The sequence below is a fragment of the Lissotriton vulgaris genome, chromosome 4_1, assembly GCF_964263255.1.
Source record: "Lissotriton vulgaris chromosome 4_1, aLisVul1.2, whole genome shotgun sequence".
Taxonomy (NCBI): Eukaryota; Metazoa; Chordata; class Amphibia; order Caudata; family Salamandridae; genus Lissotriton; species Lissotriton vulgaris.
Genome location: NC_141691.1, coordinates 988,547,515 through 988,561,901, shown reverse-complemented (window position 1 = coordinate 988,561,901; position 14,387 = coordinate 988,547,515). Strand labels below are relative to the sequence as shown.

The following is a 14,387-nucleotide window of genomic DNA, read 5'->3' as shown; positions in this document are numbered from 1 at the left end:
ACTTCCCCCATGTATTTCCAGAATCAGTCTCCGCCCGTTGTTTGATTTCTTCCCAGCTCAGCCAGTCCAATGTATCTGGGTCTGCAGATCGAAGTTTGTTACAGATTTTTACGAAGCCACTCATGCTCCGGAAATACTGATTTTGCAGTCCAAATTCCAGCCTGACTTGAGAAACTGAGGCGGATTTTGGGAGATTGAAAACCGCTTTATAGATTTTAATCTGTAGGTCGTTCAGAAAATCGGCCTCCTTACCACACCAAGTAACTAGGCCATAGGATAAGCTGGGCAAAATTTGAGCTGTCATGACTTTTAATAGGTGCTTGTGGTTTGGGCAGTCCATATTTCCTTTTAAGGATCGGTAGGCAAAGATCAAAGATTGGGCTTTTGCTTGAATTGCTGCTTTGTGCTCCTTATGATTTCCAACTTTTGATATTATTATTCCCAGATATTTGTATGAATTTTGTTCTTCCACTATGTCCCCCTTCGCCGTCCATTTGTACTTAAGTTTTTGCGGATCTACTAGGCGTACCACTTTTGTTTTGTCTTTATTTAATTCCAGCCGTTCCCGATCCAAGTAAGATGACAATTTATTAATGGCTCTTTGTAGGCCGATAGGTGTTTTACTCAACAGAACTATATCATCTGCATATTGCAAAAAATATATTGGATTGTTAGCCAATAATGGAGGGTGATTTTCAGCCGATTCCAACGCACTTGAGAGGTCAGAGAGAAAAAGGTTAAACAGGGTGGGGGCTAGTACACATCCTTGTTTTAAACCATGATGCGTAGGAATGCTCATGGTTGTACTGCCCCCATTGCCCAGTTTCACTCTTGCCCAGGTGTTCCGGTATAAGGCTATTATCGCTTGCAAGAGTTGATTTGGCAGGCCCCAGCATTTTAATTTATCCCACAAGCGCTCTCTGTTCACCCTGTCAAAAGCAGACTTGATGTCAATAAAGCAGGCATACAGCCGGGTTCCCTTGGCTACCGCGTACTCCTATCCAGGCCTGTAGCTCAAGTAGTAAGCAGGAGGCGTAGAGCTTAGCCTCCACATCAATTAAAGATATCAGTCTATAATTTGTTGGATTGCGATGATCTCCATGCTTGAATATCGGGTGAATAATATTTCCTTTCTAAGATGTGGGAACGTCTGCTTGTTTGTATATGTGGTTAAATAAACGAGTTAAAGTCTCTAGCCACATATCTGGATCCTGTTTAAAAATAGCATTTGGCAGCCCATTCGGGCCTGCAGCTCCTTCTGACTTCAATTTTGATATAATCGACTTTAATTCTTTTTTGTTGATTAAGTCGGCCAGCTCAATTTCCCCCTTTGAGACTACCTTGGACTCCGGTCTTTCCTTATAATTAGTTCCATTTTGTTTATCCTCGACTTCCTGTATGGCCCATAAACTTTTCTCAGAGACTTGCTCTGTTTCTTTATATAAAGAGAGTCATTTTCTCTCAGTATTTCCCTTCTCTGAAACTCAGGAGCAGCAAGATTGTCGTGGTGTCACGAGGGCTTTAACCCCTTCCATGCTGGGCCGTTTCCGCCGCTGTGAGGTAAACAAAAGAACAGGGCGGGGCCGTGACGAACCCCAGCCGTCATCAGCACACGAGCGCCGCAGAGCGTGACGGCTGGGGTTCGTCACCAGCATGGAAGGGGTTAAGTGGATTCTTTTTCGATATTATATACAAGTCATAGTTGCTGCTTATTTATCTTATGCAACTAACAACCCTTGACAAAGCCAATAGTCCTGACTTCTTGTAGGTTTGATGTTACTTGTATCATATACCTGGATGCAATGACAGAAACAGCAAAACACAAGTCGGGTGGCACACTATGCTAAATTCAGATTTTTTAGTTTACGTGTTTTTAAGCCACGTCCTTAATTACATTGGCCACTCCCCTTTGAGAGAAGCCGACGGCCCCCCCTCCCCCCGTTTTTTCATCCCACATAAAGCCATGAGGTTAAGTACCACCAGTTTAGAGCATTCCCAAGCTATGGGCAATTCTTCATAGAGACCGCTATGAAATAGACATTCCAGCTTCTAGTTTGTAGGTTTGTTGTTATCTACACATACTGCTTGCAAGTACCCGTTTCCTTCTCTGTAGCGAACATTTGGTTTTATGTGACAACTATAATTACCAGTTAAACATGGCCGCCAAGCGTGCATATAGCGAGGGCCAGTGTGTCCTTTTTCTGTTGCCTTCATCACGTTTCTGACAGACGCAGAAACGGAGCTGGAATGTAACCGGAGCCTTAGTGAAAACGTACAATGAAGTCTGGTACGTAAATGCCGCTATCTTAAAATTGACGTTTCACTATCTACCAAGGGTTCAAACACAAGTATCAGCCCAAGACAACGCCCTTTTCGAGTTTATTCGTCAATTATTGAAATTATTGTGGTATCATGTGAAGGCTCTCTCTCTTTACATTTTTTTTTAAAAAGTTTTTTTACAAAAATAAATATCTCTTCTACAGAGTCACTCATTAATTAAAAAGTTAGTAACCTTTAAAGTTCCCTTTTCCCATTCTAAAGACTAATAGGCGTGCTAAGAGTCGTTCCAATCATCATTATTGTCTTGTTTCAAAATGGAAGCTCGCCCTTACCGAAGCTTCGCATAAACGTGTGCATTGTGCTTTCCATGGGTATCGGTGGCTGCCTTTGAGTAGGTGGCAGGCAGCAATATATTCGACGGCGGATGTCGCCCAGGGAGCAGAGAAATCGACGGAAGGGGAAGCGGGGAGGGGGCAGAGGAGTGCGAAACAGCAACTCTAGGTAAGCCGCCCAGATGGAGACCTCGCTCTGCACTGCAGTCGCAGGCCCATGCCCTGCACACGCTTATCCTTGCAAGTTTCAATGTACTCATCTGAATGTATGTGGCATCGGAAGCCGATAACGTTTGTTGTAAATGTTCCGGGTGTAGTGAGTGGTGTTGCTGGGTGCTACATATTTATTTATTTATTTTATTTATGCAATTTTATATAGCGCGAACTTTACCCGAAGGTGTCCGAGCGCTTTACATAGGACCCAGTTTCAAACATAAGGACTGACGGTACAAAAAGAATTTGCAAATTTTTGACTTACATAAGAACCAGTTGAAAACATACGGACTTAGGATTACATATTACATGCATTATAAAAAGGTACAAACAGAAAAAAATTGCAAATGTACAAGAGATAAAGTCACACAAGGAGGAGATACAAATGGATATACTCTAGGCATATACTAGTGAAATCTCTATCTACTTAGGGAGGGGATACACATGGATATACTCTAAGAGTCACATAGGAATGGTAGAGAGCAGAGCGGACTCCTGCATAAACTAGTGATTAGAGTTCTCTCTATATACATAGGGAGGGGGTAAGACTGGATATACTCTAAGAGTCACATAGGAATGGAAGAGAGCACAACGGTCTACTGCATATACTAGTGATTAGAGTTATCTCTATATACATAGGGAAGGGATACACCTGGATATACTCTAAGAGTCACATAGCAATGGAAGAGAGCACAACGGTCTCCTGCATATACTAGTGATTAGAGTTATCTCTATATACATAGGGAGGGGATACACATGGATATACTCTAAAAGTCACATCTGCTGCATATACTAGTGATTAGAGTTATCTCTATATACATAGGGAGGGGGATACACATGGATATACTCTAAAAGTCACATCTACTGCATATACTAGTGATTAGAGTTATCTCTATATACATAGGGAGGGGATAAGACTGGATATACAGTCACATCACCAAGGGAGGGACAGAGAAGGGCAGGAAAGTGAGACAAACTAGAGAGGGAAGCAGATAGTAACAAGTAGGCATCAGGAGAGACAATAGAGAGGTCACTAGGACAGAGAGGGGGAGGTCAGAGATCGCTAAAAAGGCGGAGGAGAAAGGTAGAAGAAGAAGTGAGTCAAAAAAGAAAATGGCGGGGAACACAGAGGTCCAGGTCTGAAAGTCCAGGAAGAGTGCTGCAAGCACTATATAGTGATATATCGCGCTATAATAGTGATTACTTTTACAGTGCGTAGTTTTGTGATTCCGAATGACAGTATGTGTTTACAACCATTAATTAATAGCCATATCTTTTGAGTTGTTTGCTGTAAGCCACTACGAATTAATAAAATGAATGAAAGACAGCAGGTTGCAGTATCTACTTATTTCTTAGGTGAAATACCAACACAGCATGAGGTGAGGGGGAGAGGACAGGAGCTGCGTCTGGAGTGGCAGGGCATCAGTTGGCGTCTGTCAACATTCCAGAACGCTCAGCTGATGACGGAGGGACGGGGGTGAGAAGGGACTTAACAGTGAAATGCAATCACAACACATCTTCCTCCTTGAGGGACAAAGTAGAATGGTTAAACAGTTAGTCACAAATATAGTCCTTGAGTCTGCTAGGTGGCACGACACTGCAACCACATCTCGTTGTAGTTGGTTCTACTCTCTTACTGACCGGTGCATGCTCACTGCAGTCAGCTGTGGCAGAACGGAGGGTGCCCTCAGGATCAGAACCTACAACATCCCTGTCATGAAAATACCCTCTGTGGCTAGAAGAGGCTGAACCCTGTGTGTCCAATGCCACCTCAGATTTTTCTTCATCATCATTATCCCATAAATCCATTCTACCACCTCCTACGGTTCTGCGTTTACCAGTTTCATCTCCGCAAGCTCTGCTGTTCTTGCCAGGGGCTAATCTCGAGAAACGCCACACTCTACCATCGCTGAGTAAGGCCGAGTTACAAAACACCTTCTCGACCTTAAGTGGTTGAGAATATCTATTCTGCCCCATGGCTATGAGTCTGCTACATTTCACACGAACCATATCACCCACAGACACTTGTACAGGTTTGCAGCTATGTTTTCTGTCGTAGTGATTCTTATTATTTGTCTGTGTCCTTTGCAAACGTTGTTTGACTGTGTCTGGTGACCAGTCTGCCCTCTTGGCAGATGTTTTCCAGCCAACTTTATCCTTGGACTTTATCTTTCCTCTCATTAGTTCAAACGGGCTGTGCCCTGTACTATTACATGGAGTTATGCGATATGCCCACAATGTCTTGCCTGTCTCGTTTCTCCATGCTAGGTTGTTGGTGGTGGCAAGCTGCAAGATTCCCTTGATGACCCGGTTAAACCTTTCTATGGCACCATTTCCAGCAGGATGGTACACGGAGGTGCTCTTGTGTGCAATATTATTTCTCTTCAAGTAGCTGCCAAACATCTCTGAGGTAACTTGGGGCCATTGTCACTGACCACACATTCGGGCAGCCCTTCTCTAATGAACACCTCATCAAGGAATTGCAGCTTACTTTGTGTATCAGTTTTGTCCACGAATCCCACTTCTGGCCACTTTGAGAAGTGCTCAATATTCTCTATGGCAAAGACCTGTTCTCCCTGATCAGAAATGGGTCCCATGATGTCATACCAATCCTTTCCCATGGCATGTTGGGAGAAGGTAAGGGGTGGAGTGGGGGTCTGCAAGTAATCTTAGACTTGTCAGAAATGTTGCACTGCACGCAGTCTCTTACGACACTCTCGGTTGCTAGATCCACACCTGGCCCCCAGTACAGATTCCTGATTCTGCTTTTGGTCTTGCCGATGCCCAGATGTCCCTCATGGCATAATTCTAGTATGTGCGTCTTAGGGTGGTTGGAGGTCTTGCCTTACCACTTCTTAAGAGTAATCCCTCTTCAATTTGTGAGTTCATCCTTCACTTGCCAGTAGGGCAAAAATTCTTTCATTACCTTTTTTTTTTTACTGGCCATCCATTCGTTAACGTGTCACACACAGTACTCAACATCAGATCTGTGCTAAGCTCAGTCATCCATTTTTCTAGTGAAATGCCATGTAGTTCTTCATGCACACTGGCAACCCAGAATCTCTCATCCGATTCCCCACTGGTTTCCTGGGCTAAAACTGGCATTCTGCTCAGGAAATCCACAACTACACTCTTAACACCAGGTACGTATTGTACCTCGTAATTATAATCAAACAGTCTTACTGATAGTCTTGCTAGTCTCGGAGATGCTGTATGTAGTCCCTTTGTGGTTAAAACCTTAGTGAGGGGTTTGTGGTCACTTCTCAATATTATTTTGCTGCCCCACACAAACTGTTGGAAGTATTCCAATCCCCATACACATGCCAAGGCATCACGTTCATTGACAGAATGCCTTTCTTCAGTCTGTGTAAGTGAACGTGAGGCAAATGCTATGGTGCATTCTGTGCCCTTCGATTCTTTTTGAGTTAGTACAGCACCTAAACCCTTTCCGCTTGCGTCAGTTGTCCCTATACTTTTCATTGATGGATCAAATCCTTGTAAGGGTGGTGCGGCGCATATGTCTTTTTTTAGCATGCAGAATGCCTTCTGGCATACTTCAGACCATACAAATTTGTTTTTGTTTCTCAATAACTGTCTCAGTTCTGATGAAAACCTCTCTATGAATTTGGAGTAAAATCTATGAGGCCTAGGAAGGAGGGAAGGTCGTCCTTGTTTTTGGGCACAGGTGCGTTGGAAATGGCGTCAAGGAGTTCTTTTTTTGGTTTGATTCTCGACTCTGAGATTGAGTGCCCCAAGTAGGTACCTTCAGAGCATGTAAATTTGCATTTGCTGTATTCGGCTTTGAGGCATTTTTTTTCTCCAGGATTTCTAACACTTGCATCAATTTTCTGTCGTGTTCATCTTTACTTTTGCCCATGACTAGTATGCCATCTTGAAATATCAAAATGCCGACCACCCATTTGAATGTCTTCTGCATCAGCCTTTGGAACATGGCAGCAACCGGTGCTAGCCCAAATGGGACCCTCTTAAAACGCAAACATCCGAAGGGGGAGACAAAAGTGGTCAGGTTTCTGCTTCCAGGGTGCAAAAGGATCTGGTGGTACGCTGCTTTCAGGTCTATTGTTGAGAAAAATTTAATATCCATAGTAGAAGCCAGCATCTCATTAATACGTGGGAGTGGATATTGGTCTACAAGGACACTCTCATTGAGATCGCAGAGGTCACTGCATAATCTCCAGCGTCCATCGGGGCGTTTTACTGCCACCATGGAGGCCACCCATTCAGCTGGTGCAACTTTTTCTATTATGTCATCTTGCAGTAATTTCTCCAAATGTCCTTTTACTCCTTCTCGGATGGAGAATGGAATGTTTCTAACTTTATGTATCACAGGGATGGAACCATTTTAAACACAAATCCTATGTTCAAAACATTAAAAATGACCAATGGATTCAGTGAACACCTTGGGGAATCTGCGTTTTACCTCCTTGCCAATTCTTTCTTCACCCTCAACAACAAGAACTGGCTCTTCGCTGTTTGGGTTTAGAACAATGCCCAGCTTCCCTTGGTCCAGCCACCCCAGTACTGATGGACCAGACTTGGATATGTAAAGTTTGCATAAGGCTTCTCTCTCTTTGAATGTGAATTTTAGTCTCCTAAAGCCATCCAAATCGATGGCTTTCCGGTGAATGTCTTCATTGAAATGTCTGGGGGCTCTACTTGTTCACCCAGTTTGGGGAGAAACTTCTCTTTCCACACTCTGGAATTTACGATGGGATATGTTCCGCCTGAGTCCGCTACAATAGACACATTTACGCCACCAATACGCATATCACACATTGTATTTTTCTTGACTGACCCCTCTTCATTCCCTTCTACATCTAAAACACATACATCATCAATGTTTAGTACAAACATGTTCATTTCGTCTTCATCGGAAAATTTGAACTCGTTTCGTTCTCATTCTCAACATATTTCACCGTTTCGGGTGACCTTTGAAAGAGCATTATTGCACAACGAAAAATACTGTATACATATGGATAATTGGATCTCAAAATTTTTAAAGTTTAATATGGGTAGTGCCCCTTTGGATGTGGTCTGGGACGCATTGAAAGCAGGTATAAGGGGCGAAACTCTTAGATTTTCCATCAACAATAATAAAGAAGAAAAACAAAAGCTGCTAAACTTACAGGAAGACCTAATAAGAAGGGAAGAAGCCCTCGCTAGAGCGGTGCAATGTGGAGTCAATGTAGAAAGGGCGGTACGAGAGGTAGCGATTGGAAGGAATTTAATATCTGAAATATTTACCACCAAAGCAATCAGTAAAGCGGTAGTGAACAGGGAAAAAACCTACGAACTGAGTGAGCGGGTGGGTCATCAATTAGCTATTCGTATTAGACAACAGAACTCAGAAAATATGATTAAAGCAATTAGAGATCCTGTCCATGGTTTAACTCATGACCCCAAAGAAATCAGAGAAGCTTTTAAGCGGTATTACTCGGATCTCTATACTGAGATAGGTAATAGCCAGGTCAATATTGATGAATATCTAGAATTGACTACAGGCCCCCGTTTATCTCAATCGGATCAAGATATTCTCTCGGTTACTCCGGATTGGATAGAAATTCTACTCTCAATAAATAGTCTTCCGTCGGGTAAAGCAACAGGCCTTGATGGAATCCCTACCGAATTTTATGCCAGATTTAGTAACAAACTGAAAGATATTCTTACTAACTTAATGATTCATATCTTTCAAGGTGGACGCCCTCTGGCACCCTGGGCCAGGGCGAAAATTATTGTCTTTGCCAAAAAAAAATAAGGATCCTACGGAACTTGGTGCATATCGACCAATCACAATAATCAACAACGATTCCAAAATATACTCTAAATTATTAGCCGGTAGATTGTCACCTTTAATCCATAAAATTGTATCCATCAGACAACACGGATTTGTCCCAGGGAGATCAACCACAGATCATATTCAGAGGGTGATCACGCTTTTCGACATGGCAGAAGTGGCAGGAGACCCTATGGCCTTGATATTGCTGGATGCCGAAAAAGCATTTGATAGGGTCTCCTGGCAGTATCTATGGACAGCCATGTCGAAAAGTGTGATTGGCAACCAGTTTATTAAAGCTGTTCAGGCGATGTATACCACTCCCGAGGCAGTGGTAATGGTTAATGGGGATTTATTAGATGCCATCAACGTGACTAGAGGTACGAGGCAGGGCTGTCCCTGCTCCCCATTATTATTTGCCATCTTTATTGATCCATTTATTTCAAGGCTAGAATCAAACCACTTAATACAACCCAGGAAAACAGCCAATGGTGAAACAAAGACCTTGGCTTTTGCAGATGACATCGCAATAGTTACTGCCGATCCAGAGGAAACACTAAAACAAATGGAAGAAGAAGCGAAAAAGTTTGGCGATATATCAGGGTATAAATTGAACAAAACCAAAACCCAGATTGTAACCAATAGTCAAATCAATTTTTCTGACGACAGGGTGGTAGAGAATGCACTATATCTTTTTTTTTTTTTTTTTTTAAATTTTTTAAAACCTTTATTGCATCAAAGCACACAGCTATTCAGCCTAACATCCCGGAGGCAAGGCAGCATAGTGTCAGGAGGAGTAAAGTGCAAAACGAATCACATCAGGACATTGCAGGTTGTTTTTTATTTTTATAGAATAACCAAAACCAAGAAAGAAACGCCAAGGGGCGCATCAGAAAGGCAATAGAGGAAAAGGAAATGCGTATGAGTCAGTCGGAGGCATCGGAGGCCAGGTAAGATTCTAGAAAAGAACGGAAAGTAGGATGTAGGAAGGGGGGAGGGGAAGGAAAACAGGAGAATTACAGCAGGTGTAAAATAGCTGGTGTCATTGGTTACGGTGACAGGTGTTCCTCTCGGGGAATAGGCTCCGGTGGTAAGCACAGATCACCCCTGTAAGCATTCCACGCCCCCCACACCTTGTTCCACGTCTGAGGCCTCCCCCTGGCAGCGTACACCGTCTTCTCCCGTAGCATACACCAATCCATATTGGCCTTCCATTGCACCACCAGGGGGGCCGAGGTAGAACCCCACTTCTGCGCTATATCTCGCTTAGCAATCATGTTGCCTAGTGTAGCCCAACGAGTCTGCGCCGTGTTATAGTCATTCGGCTCCCAAATGTTGAGGAGGCACCTCCGCGCCTCTGCTGCCAACTCAACTCCAGTCACTTCCCTCATTACACGGTGCACTCTCTCCCAGTAAGGGGCAATGACAGGGCACTCCCACAAGATATGCATGAAGGTAGCAAGGGCTCCACAGCCGCGACGACAAAATCCATCAGGCGAGGCGCCCATGTGCACAAGCCGGGGGCCGGTGACATACACCCGGTGGAGGATCTTAAATTGCACTAGGCGCAGTCGCGAGGAAATGGCGACCTCCTTAGGGGAAGACACCGCACTCTGCCAGTCCTCGTCGTCCAGTTCCAGGCCGTCAGCTACCCACTGTTCTCGCAGGCGCTGGAGGAGGTCAACTCTAACATTGATCAGTTTCTTGTAGGACAAAGAAATGGCACTATCAGGCATATGGCCGTCCAGAATCCTGTCCTCCAAGGGGGAGCTTTCAGGGATTTCGCCCTCCTCTGGCCTAGCGGCGTTTAGCGCGTGCTTCAGTTGGGCGTAACGGAAAAATTCCGAACCACCCAAGTGATATTCGGCCTGTAGTTGGGGGAAAGTCTTGATTTCTCCTTTAGCAACCATGTCTTCCACCCTTGAGATACCTATAAGGTCCCATTTATCAAAACCCTTGGTGTGCCAGAGCTTGCCTAGGATATCTGAATCATACAGAGGGGTGAATCTCGTCAGTCTGCCCTGCCAGCCCTGTATCTTAGTAATCGTCCGCCACGTGTGAACCGCTGCCCTGGTCGGGCCCGTGAGGCGCCGGTCAAAGGACCTGGAGTACAGGGCGCGGTAGTAGTTGCCTCCACGCAAAAGCCATCTGTCCATAGCGTAACCCGGACTGTCCGCGGGGCCATAAAGGCCATGGTTGATGGCAGTAAGCTGAGAGGACCAGTAGTACCGCCGCACGTCCGGTAGAGCGATGCCCCCGTCGTACCATGGTAAAGTAAGCTTCTGGATGGCGACACGAGGACGACCTTCCCAGAGCAGGGCACGTTGCAGGCTCTCAACCTCTCTGAAGTAGCGAGCCGGAACCAGGTCCTGGGTATTTTGCAAGGCATATAGAAACCTGGGCAGGGACATCATTTTGAACAATGCCGCCCGGCCCAGGAGTGAAAGCGGAAGCTTGCGCTAGCTGTCCACATCCCTCCGTAGTCGTTGGAGAGGAGGGAGGAGGTTGTAGTCATATCGCGCCTTAGGACTACCCGATATGTAGATTCCCAGGTACTTGAAACCTTGCCCGGCCAGTTGTATATTACAGCCCCTAGGGAGGCGTGGCGTGTCTCCTTTGAGAATGTAAAGGGAGGACTTGGCCCAGTTGATGATCAGGCCCGAGTAGCGCCCAAACAGCCGGAGAACGTCGCACGCCACAATAAGCGATTTACAGGGAGAGGTAAGGTAAAGCAGGATGTCGTCCGCATATAGGGAGACCCTGTCTTCAAAACCCGGGGCCCAGGTGATTCCATGCAGGTCAGGGTGCGAGCGTAACATGGCCGCAAGTGGTTCCAGGGCCAGCGCAAACAGGAGTGGCGACAGGGGGCAGCCCCGTCTAGTGCCACGATGAAGCGCAAAGGAAGCTGACATGCGACCGTTAACTGTGACGGCAGCCAATGGGCACGCATAAAGAAGTTGCACCCAGCCCAGGAAGCCCGGTCCAAACCCAAGCTTTGCTAACACCGCCCAAAGGTAACTCCACTCCAGGGAGTCAAAGGCCATCGTGGCATCTAGGGATGCAAGTACCGCCGGTTCCTCCAGGGCATGAGCTCTGGCCATGACACCATGCAGCCGTCGCAGGTTGAGGGCAGTGTTGCGGCGGGGAATAAAACCTGATTGGTCCGGGTGTACCAAGTCGCTGATGACTCCTATCAGCCGATTTGCAAGCAGTTTAGCTAGGATCTTGGGTTCCGCGTTGAGGAGAGAGATAGGACGGTAGGATCTACAAACGTCCCTCGGCTTGCCTTCCTTGTGAATGACCACTATGGTGGCCAGCCGTTGATCCAGAGGGAGGACACCCTCCTCCCGAGCCCGCAGGAACATAGCTCTCAGATGAGGAGAGACCACGTCCGGCCGAATCTTGTATAACTCGACCGGTATGCCATTGGGGCCGGTAGCTTTACCCGACCGCAGGGCGCGGATCGCCAAGGCAATCTCGTCCGCGGTTATATCTCGATCCATATCAGCACGTTCCTCGTCAGAAAGACAGGGGAGGTCAATCGTCGAGAGAAACTCGGCTGAATCAGCCTCGGAGCGGTCTGAACCAGAAGTATAGACACCCCGGAAGTAGTCTGCAAAGGACTCGGCAATAGCACTTGGGTCCGTGACCGCCACTCCGTCCTCACCCAGGATCTCCGGCACCACCCGGCTTGCCATCTCGCGCCTGTCCAACCAGGCCAGCAATTTACCGGCCTTATCCCCAACGTCATAAATGCGGCCCTGCTGTTCCTTGGCCAAAACTAGGGCGGCATTCGTAGCGAGTTCATGGTACTCCGACTGTTTAAGGGAGAGGTCGTGTAAAAGAGAGGGGTCTGGCTCAGGCCCCAAACGGGACTCGAGGTCCAGGACCTCTTCCTCAATATGCGCAAGGTCGGCATCACGAACTCGCTTAGCCTCCGCAATGAAAGCTAGGGCCTCACCCTGCAACACAGTCTTGAATGCCTCCCACAGTGTGACCGCCGTGCCAACCGAGCCAGCATTTTCGGGGAAATACAAGTCGATGGCCTTGGCTAGGAGTGCGCGCGTCTTGAGGTTGCGAAAATACCAAGGGTTCACCGCCACCGGACGGCTGGACAGGACGATGCCAAAGTCGAACGAGACCCACAACGGGGAGTGATCAGAAACACCCCGTGCCAGAAAACGGGCCTCAGACACGGCAGGTGAATGTGCCGCCAGGGTAAGGACATAATCTATACGGACAGACTCCCATGGGCACTAGAGAGGAAGGAAAATTGGCGGAGCGCGGGATGCCGCAGTCGCCAGCTATCCACCAAACCCATGGAGTCGAGGAAGGCCGGCAGCCACATTTGGGAACTCCGGAGGTCCCTCGGCGGTTGGCGATCAAGGGTGCCAGAGCAGACTGAGTTGAGATCACCCCCCAGTATCAATAAGCCCGCAGGCAGGGACAAGATGGCGCCACCAAGATCTTGAAAGGTGCTGGATTGGAGGCCTGGGGGGACATAAACCGAAAGTAGCGCTAGGGAACGCCCCTCCCATCTTCCCGCCACAGCGGCGTAGCGTCCCCTGTCATCAAGCACTGTGACGTCGATTTCAAGGGGAAGGGACGCACGCACAAGGATGCCCGCCCCCCGGGAACCCGAGGAGAACCCAGAGTGGGCAACCATTTTGTAGCCTTTACGGTTTAGGGCCTTGCAGGAGTTCCCTACCAAATGCGTCTCTTGCAGAAGCACAACATCGGGCATATGTCTCTTTATCAATTGGATTACCACCCCTCTCTTAACTCGGTCACCCAACCCATTAACATTCCAGCTAAGCACTTTTAAATTCCTACCCCCCATCGTCCAACAACCCGCCCCACCCGACCTCCGCCAACTCAATCATCAAGTATACATTAAAAAACACAATCCATTGCCTCAAGAAAAAGGAAGAAAAGGAACAGACGAACAAATAAACTTGCATAGTTGCACCCCCCACCCTGCACCCCTGCATATGACTGAAAAGCCCCCCCAACCAGCAGTGTGCCTGTCGCCCCATAACTACTCTACAAGAAGAGACCCAGAGGAGTAAGGAATCTCCGCGAACACCCCCCGCCACCCTCCATGTACAGACAGGAAAGTCAACAGGGTAAAATAAAACCATATCCGATAGTCATATGAGGCAGAAATAACAAGCGATGGATCACCCACTATAGAGCCAAGTCTCATAGGTCCGGGCCACCAGCAGCACCTCCTTCATGTTCATCCTGAGCGTCTCGGCGCGGCGATAAAGTGTCCAGCCAGTCACTCACATTTTCAGCAAAGTCAAAGAAGAGGGCACGGCCCTCGTAATCGATCCGGAGCTTGGCAGGGAACATCATGGAATATTTGTATCCCAAGTCACGTAGTCTCCGCTTCACCCCGGCGTAGCTCTGGCGCTGCCGCTGTACCGTCCTGGTAAAGTCCGGATAGAAATGGATGTCGGCGTTCTGAAACTTAAGCGGTCCATGCCGTCTGGAAGCCTGCAGGACCGCGTCTCTGTCTCGGAAATTGAGCAACCGAGCCACGATGGGTCTAGGCGCCACGCCCGACTTCGGCGGGCCACCCGGTACTCGGTGAGCTCGCTCCACCGAGAAAAAGTTGCGGAGGCCAGGCGGTGCCAGATGGGTCTTGATCAGGTCTTCAACGAGGAGGTCCGTCGCCGCCTCCTCTGAACCCTCCGGGACACCGACAATGCGGACGTTCTGCCGCCTGGCACGGCTCTCAAAGTCCTCCAGCTGCCTTGAGAATT

At 47.3% G+C, this 14,387-nt stretch overlaps 1 protein-coding gene across 2 annotated transcripts in view; it reads left to right on the top strand.

Moving 5' to 3' along the window:
- Positions 1-14,387, top strand: part of OTULIN (OTU deubiquitinase with linear linkage specificity) — a 352,006-nt gene that overhangs the window by 177,893 nt on the left and 159,726 nt on the right. The window contains exon 1 of one of the 2 annotated variants that reach the window (XM_086965248.1): positions 2,584-2,781. The exons of the other annotated variant lie outside the window; for it this stretch is intronic. Within the exon in view, the coding sequence (XP_086821374.1) occupies positions 2,705-2,781 (77 nt within the window). The 5' untranslated portion in view covers positions 2,584-2,704. Of the gene's footprint in view, positions 1-2,583; positions 2,782-14,387 lie in introns of those variants that run through there. 2 annotated transcript variants of the gene reach the window in all.